We start from the raw sequence: 7,250 nt of genomic DNA, 5'->3' as shown, positions 1-7,250 counted from the left end.
GTTTTAATATCCACAAGTTATGGGGACTTCTCACCTGGCACTGGAACTCTTGGCCGGGGGGCCCAGGACCCCTCACTCCTCAGGGGGATCTCTGCAGCCAAAATCTCTCTCCTGATTTTTATGTACTACATGTGGTGTGGGACCGGCCCTTTCTTCATCTCCACTGCTTCTATTAGTCTCGATGTAGGACTTCCATTCAGCTGGATTTTAGGCAGTTCTGACTGATGGCTGTTCTGCAGTTTAGTTATAATTTTGATGTGGTTGTGGGAGGAGGTGAGTACTGTGTTTATCTACAAAGCCATCTTGACAGGAAGTCTGTGTATACAGAGTGTCCCAAAAAATGTATACACACGTTAACAGCTGATTCTATTACATTTTGAAAATGAAATGTATTTTAATAAACGATGCCTTTATAATTATTTTAAAAATATTTTCTTAGGCCACAGAGTATGTACATTTTAAAAGGTCTTAATGAGATAGGCTAGTAAGCCAGGACAAGTGGAATAGGGAAACTGAGACAGATAATTAAATGGCCAAGCAGTTTACAGCCATCCAGCGAATCACAAAGCCCTACGTTCCCTCACTGCCCAAGGACACTGGAGAGCAATGGTTTACATTCCTCCCCGACCAGAGGGGAAATAACTTAAATCATCCTACAGGGAGATAGCAGAAATCCAATGAGTGCCAACCACACCCAGGGACATGAAATTAAGAAAATAAACCTCATTTTGGCACATAAGCATGAACTGATGAATATTCTATTGAGATCCTCCCCTAAACGCCCAGCCTTTAAAACCCTCAAGTTGAAGGAACCAGGGTGCACTCTCCCTCCCAGGAGTACACCCATGTCTTTCTACCCTCTCAGACTTGCAACCAGGGGAGCAATGGGCAGCAGCAACTCTTCCCAAGATAACCCCCTGACATTGCCTCCAAGCCCCCTTTTCTCTGACTTTCCAGTGAACCAGAGCCGCCCTGCCTGGCTCATTTCTTTCCTATAACATTTGTAGAGCCAAAGCAGCCCCACCTAGACTTTCTGCGGTTGCTTCTATCTTAGGCCCTTCCTTTCTTCACTGTCCACAGCTTTAACTCACATACTCTCAGATTCGCCTGGACTCGTAATGTGAGATCTTTCCCGCGTGAAGTCAAGAACCACCCACTGTTGGCCAGCCTGGGGCAGACCAGCTCAGGTCCCTGTCTGGGAGGCTGGGTCGGTGTCCACCACTCCAACCAGTGTTAGTGGCTTATTTCTGTCACTTTCACATGAAGGCCATTAGGAGCTGCTGACAAATTTTTAGTAGACAGGTAATGGCCAGTTTTGCAACTTCAATTCCAGCTTCAGGGCCTGATAGCTCTGTGAGCCAAATTTGGCCCCAGGAGGCATTCAAGACAATGGTGACCCTTCGCAAAGTGAGGCAAGTTTGGGTGAAGAGACCCAAGAAGCAGGTCTCTAACCTGCTGCTATGGAGCTAGCAATTCAGGGCTTCCTGTGACAGGCAGAGGGAATACTCAGGATTCTTTTCTTTTAAATCTTTACCCAAGGACGTATTTTTATGTGTCCTGACTGGGAACTGCACCCACAACCTTTTGGTGGATGAGACAACGCTTCAACCAACTGAGCCACCCAGCCTGGGCCCAAGGTCTTTTCGGTATCAGGCCTCAGATTCCTGCTAGTCCCTCTGCTTAACGCCTATTTTCTCTATAGGTCTCAGAATACTTGCAGCTCCTCTTTCCTGAGCATTACCGTGTGTCAGACCCTTTTCTATGCACCTCCGGCATCATCTCCTCTCCGGCTGGTACTAGTACATTGCTGTCCCTGTTTGCAGATGAGATGACTGAGGCAGAGAGAAGTTAAGCACCTCTTCTGTGGTGACCAGCACCCAGGCTCACTAGTCTGCGGGGCCTGTGCTTTCCACCACGGAGCTTCCCTGCCTCGGGCTACTTCCCTGGGACATTAGCTGGATTCTGACCTCTCAGAATGCTTTTGTTTATAGTATAATTTTAAGACATCAGGTTATTGAGTGTGTGTGTGTGTGTTTTATTTTAAAAAGGCCAGATTTCTCTTCCTATTTCCTGCTTTCCCCAAAAGATTAAAACCTGAAATGTTCAATTATAAGTTCACTGAGGGCAGGGCCCACATCATATTCGTCTCTGTGTGATACTGCCCACCACAGCCATCGGAGCCTGGCTGCCCCCGTCTGAATGTGATGTTAAAAAGAGCAAGTTTTCCCTAGATTCAAATCTGATACATTGGTCACAAAGATACATCAAGGAATTAGGGATAAACTAATTCAGTATAGACTACTCTTGTGTGTGTGTGTGTGTGTGTGTGTGTGTGTGTGTGTGTGTGTGGTGAGCCGGCTCTGAAACAGCGTAAATGCGCGCAGCGGCACCTGTGCACTGGCCTGCGGCACTCGCACGGTCACTGACATGGCCGCAGCTGGCTAGGTGTCTGCCATACGCTGGGTTTTCACATATATTATTCCTCACAAGCAGGGAAGAAGCTAGCAGGGTAACTATGGTTACCCTTGGGCTTGTTTTTGGTTGTTGTGTGTTTTTTCCCAGAGGAGGAAGTAAAGTTCAGACAGTCCTTCGGCCTGCATGGCGTCCGTTCGTCAGGGGCTGGCCACCCTGAGGAGCAGGGCCCTGGGAGGCCACCCTCCACCGGGCTCTCCTTCGGCTCAGGGACGTGGCCAGCTCCCGAGCAGGCCGCTTCCTGGTCCTTTCTCTCCTTGTCCCGGGCTCAGAGGGCGTGCAGAGAGTTGATTCTCAGGTACCGGGAGCAGAGCACGTAGAGCCGGCGGAACCACAGGAGCTGGCTGCGGTGGCAGGACATGGCCCTCTGCAAGAATCAGAGCTCACGTTAGCAAACAGGGGCACTGAGTGCTTCCTGTTAGTTTGTTTCATCTTCCTCCCAACAACACGCCAATGCTAGAGCCTTGGCAGGCTTCTTCCTGTGACCTCGGAACCGAGGACGGCTGCCACGCACCCTCTCCATGGCCACGCACTCCCTGTGGTAATAGCAGAGGATGCGTGGCAGCTGTAACGCTCAGTCTCCACACAGTATTTCAATTTTAACAACCCAGTAGTTAAGTACTATTATTATTTCTTAAAAAATAGATGAGGAAACATATCAATCTCAAGTAGCTAGCACAAGGTGGGCTGACATTTGAACACAGAGCCATCCGATTGCCTCTGGAGCCTTCGTTGTGAATCACTTTGCCCCAGCATTTCGCATGTGTGACACACAGGGTGTTTCACGGGCAGCTAGAATACTAGGCTCAGACGCCTCTGAATCCGGTAGCCCGGAAAGTACAAGTGCCATTAGAGAGGAAGGAAGAATGGTGCCCATAGGCCTGGGTTCGCTTTGCTGTCTAGTGGAAGAAATGTTTATCATCTAGTTATGCAGGTCTGGGAGAGTTCAGTTTTTAAAAAGAATGGGTAATAGCAACTGATTTAACTGTATATAAATGGTTTCTGCCTGTTTTTCTTTAAGTACCAAAGTGATCTTCCTCTCCAAGTTAGTATCATTATAAACCTTTCTCTAAATAACTCGTTTTATATTTGTCAGGACATATGTGGCTTCAGAGATGTGAGTGCATCTGTGATAACAACAAGCTTTAAGTGATAAAGGGAACTATCGCCCTAGCTGGTGTGGCTCAGTGGATAGAGTGTTGGCCTGCGGATGAAGGGTCCCTGGTTCAATTCTGGTCAAAGGCTCATGCCCAGGTTGCGGGCTTGAGCCCCACTAGGGGCGTGCAGGAGGCAGCTGATCAATGATTCTCTCTCATCATTGATGTTTCTCTCTCTCCCTCTCCCTTCCTCTCCAAAATCAATAAAAAATTTTTTATAGCTTTTTAAAAAAATATATTTTATTGATTTTTTACAGAGAGGAAGGGAGAAGGACAGAAAGTTAGAAACATGGATGAGCGAGAAACATCGATCAGCTGCCTCCTGTACGCTCCCCACTGGGGATGTGCCCACAGCCAAGGTACACGCCCCTGACCGGAATCGAACCTGGGACCCTTGAGTCTGCGGGCCGGCGCTCTATCCACTGAGCCAAACCAGCTAGGGCAATAAAAATATATTTTTAAAAATATAAGAATAAATATATTCTTATGTACATGTATTTATCTAATATTCTTTATATAGAAGATATAAACCAACATATTAACTAGGATTACATATGAGAGGTGGGATTGCAGGAAATTTTCTTTTGATGCTTTTATGCATTTCCAGATTTTCTACAATAAGCATATGTTATTATTTGCTTTTTTAGCATGTATTATTTTTATAATCAGTAAAAAAAAAAGGTAGTTCTTGAAAATCTATGACTCCAGGTCCAGCACCAGTACTGACATGCAGGGGCAGAGGCTGGCTGCTGGGGGAGGTCTCTGTTAGGGCCTCTGCAGGCCAGGGTTTGAGGAGCCGGAGTCTGGGGCAGATCTGGAGTGGGGTGTGAAGGAAGGTGCGATCCTCACCTTGGCCTGTGTCACTTCCTTGCTGGCCAGCACGAAGAGGACATCGCCGCCATGAAGCAGAGAGAAGGGCAGGTCCAGGAGGGTGATGTACTTGCGCAGCACATTCACGGACTCAAGCGTGAGCACCGTGCACCCTGGGTGGGGAGGGGAGAGCTGTTGCTTCCAGGCAGATTTTCCCGAGCACCCTACCTGCCCCTTGGGGCTCAGGGCGAGGCAGTGGCCCTTTGTCCATCATTCTCCCCAATGAGAAGAGTGAAAGGACCGCAGGACACCTGGCCTGTTGACTCTCCCTGCTACAGTCCTAGCAAGAAAAGGTTGGTTGGTAGAGGTTGGGATTTGGCTACCTCAGGGCCAGGGGAAAGAGGACAGACACAGGAATTTCTGTATTGGGAGGCCAGGGGTCTGCTTCCTGCTCGGTCACTGAAGAACTAGGAAAGTCCCTTAACCTCTCTGAGCCTCAGTTTCCCATCTGTAAAATGGTGCTGATAGTGTGGGACCTGCCTGTCTCACAGTTAACAAACAAGAATCAAATAAACTATAGTCAAGTTCCAAAGACCTCACAGCTTGGTGACCTCAGTAAGCCCCTCAGAAAGGCACATGCTCACATGTTTTCATATCTTTCATCTTCACAGCATTCCTGGGAGGAATGTGCATTGTCCCTCTGACAGACCAGACACTAGCTCACAGGTCAAGCAGCGGCATCACACAGTATATGGCAGGGGGCGGCATGCACCATCTTTTGGGTTAGGAAGAGTTTTGAACTCAAGCAGATTAATCCATCAAGCACCCACCAGTCAGTTTCAACCTGGTTAATTAACTGCAGGATGGGAGGTGAGTTTGGACAGACAGACTGAATGAACACCAGAGCTGGAAAACACCCACCCGTGAGAAAGCTAGAAGGCGAGTGGGCAGGGCCTGGTGTGTCAGCTGCACCACAGGGCACCCAGATGATTGGCTGAACATGATTTCTGGGTGTCCATGAGGGTGTTTCCAGATGGGATTAGCATTTGAGTCAGTAGATTTCCTTCCAGTGTGAGTGTGTGTGTGAGTGTGTGTGTGTGTGTGTGTGTGTGTGTGTGTGTGAGCATGCACGTGTAAGCAACCAGTTAGGGGCTGAAGAGAACAAGAGGCCAAGGAGAGGAAAACTCCTTTTCTGCCTGACAGAGCGGGGATGCTGGTCATCGGCCCTCAGGCCCTGGACTGGGCCTGGGATCTTGTCATTGGCTCCCTGTTTCTCTGGGGGCCCAGGGGCTCGGACAGAATGACACCACCTGCTCCCCTGGGCCTCCAGCTTGTAGGCGGCAGATCCTGGGCCTTCTCAGCCTCCATAACTGTATGAGCAATTCCTTATAATAAATAGGTAACTAAATACTCTCCTATTGGTTCCATCGGCTCTGGTTCTCTGGAGAACCTTGACCACACCCTCAGTCTCTCCCCAACGCATGGGGGCTGCCTGCCTGGCTGGGCACTTCTCAGTGATACACCCTGGTTCTGAGACCTGGGGACCCGCATAGACAGAACCCTGAGCCAAGTCAGGAAGAGGGTGGCCAGTCTCCCCATCCACCCACCCACCTCTGCTTGGCCTAGGGCAGTTCTCTGTAGCCACATTTACACATTTCACACTAATAGGTTTCCTAGGGGACCATGGCTTTCCCTGACCTAGCGGCCTCTAGCACAAGGGACAGGCTTACCTTCAGGTAATTTCCCTTCCGAATGGAGGGTCCTGGGGAGGGAAAGGACAGAGAGAGAGAGTAAGATGATCTTTGCAGGTAACAGGAAGGGCCTGCCGGGGAAGCCTGTCACGCCCATGGTCCCTCCAGGTCAGCCTCTAGGTCGTTTCTTTTGCATGAGTTGGCACATAGATTTATGCTGCAGCTGAAGGGCCCACGGTGGGCACCTTACCCAAGGACAGCCAGTCCCAATCTGGAGGCTGGCCATGGGCTGACGAAGAGCCCCAGCTCAGGCCATGCCTATCAGAGAGGAAGGGGTGGACGCTTCAAGGTTTTTCTTTCTGAAATTGTAATGTGAGTATGGTGGGAGATTATTTATTTTTAAAATATATTTTTATTGATTTCAGAGGAAGGGGGAGGGAGAGAGAGATTAAAAACACCAGTGATGAGAGAGAATCATTGATCGGCTGCCTCCTGCCACTGGGGGTCAAGCCCACAACCCGGGCATGTGCCCTGACTGGGAATCAAACCATGACCTCCTGGTTCATAGGTCAATGCTCAACCACTGAGCCGCGCCAGCCGGCTGGTGGGAGACTATTTAAAATGCTGACATTTTTTCCCTGCACCCTTCCTCTTTTCTGACCTGCCCCACTCACTCCCAACTCTGACAGTGGAGCTGTGTCTCCTCCTTCAGAGGAGGCAGGCCCCCAGCAGCGATTTCAGAACCTCTGGCCCACTTTGTTTTAAAAGCCGAGGGTGGGAGATGAGGCAGGTAGTCCGGACACACAGACGCACAGGAAAACGGCTTCTTGGGAGCAGAGGCTAGAAGAGGAGTTGGAGAGAACTGATCAAGTCTGAGCCCTGAGGAGTAGAAACTCAGAGAAAGGTTCCTGGGATCCTGAGCACAGAAGCGCCTGGTCCTGCAGTCCGCATGGCCCCTGGTGTGTCGGAGTTCGGGGCGGTCGGGATCTCCAAGGAAAGAGGTGAGAATGCGGGTCTCGGCTAAGGAGAAAGGTGAGCACCGGAGACACGCAGCTGTGCTGAACCTGCACTGTGCCCCGGGGCCGGGCCGAGGAGCGGTGCTGGAGGAGGCAGAATGCGG

The 7,250-nt window shown here is 49.9% G+C and overlaps 1 protein-coding gene across 1 annotated transcript in view; it reads right to left on the bottom strand.

The window, feature by feature from the left end:
• Positions 1-254: 254 nt before the first annotated feature.
• PIGL (phosphatidylinositol glycan anchor biosynthesis class L) overlaps positions 255-7,250 on the bottom strand; it is a 63,975-nt gene continuing 56,979 nt past the window's right edge. Inside the window, exons 5-7 of the mRNA XM_081110798.1 lie at positions 6,170-6,201; positions 4,479-4,612; positions 255-2,839 (exon numbers count right to left, since the gene is read on the bottom strand). Of these exons, the coding sequence (XP_080966924.1) occupies positions 2,741-2,839; positions 4,479-4,612; positions 6,170-6,201 (265 nt within the window). The 3' untranslated portion in view covers positions 255-2,740. The remainder of the gene's footprint in view (positions 2,840-4,478; positions 4,613-6,169; positions 6,202-7,250) is intronic.

The sequence above is a fragment of the Myotis nattereri genome, assembly GCF_964212035.1.
Source record: "Myotis nattereri genome assembly, chromosome: 16".
NCBI lineage: Eukaryota > Metazoa > Chordata > Mammalia > Chiroptera > Vespertilionidae > Myotis > Myotis nattereri.
The sequence above is the reverse complement of the archived record's forward strand: the minus strand, read 5'-3'. Positions and strand labels throughout refer to the sequence as shown.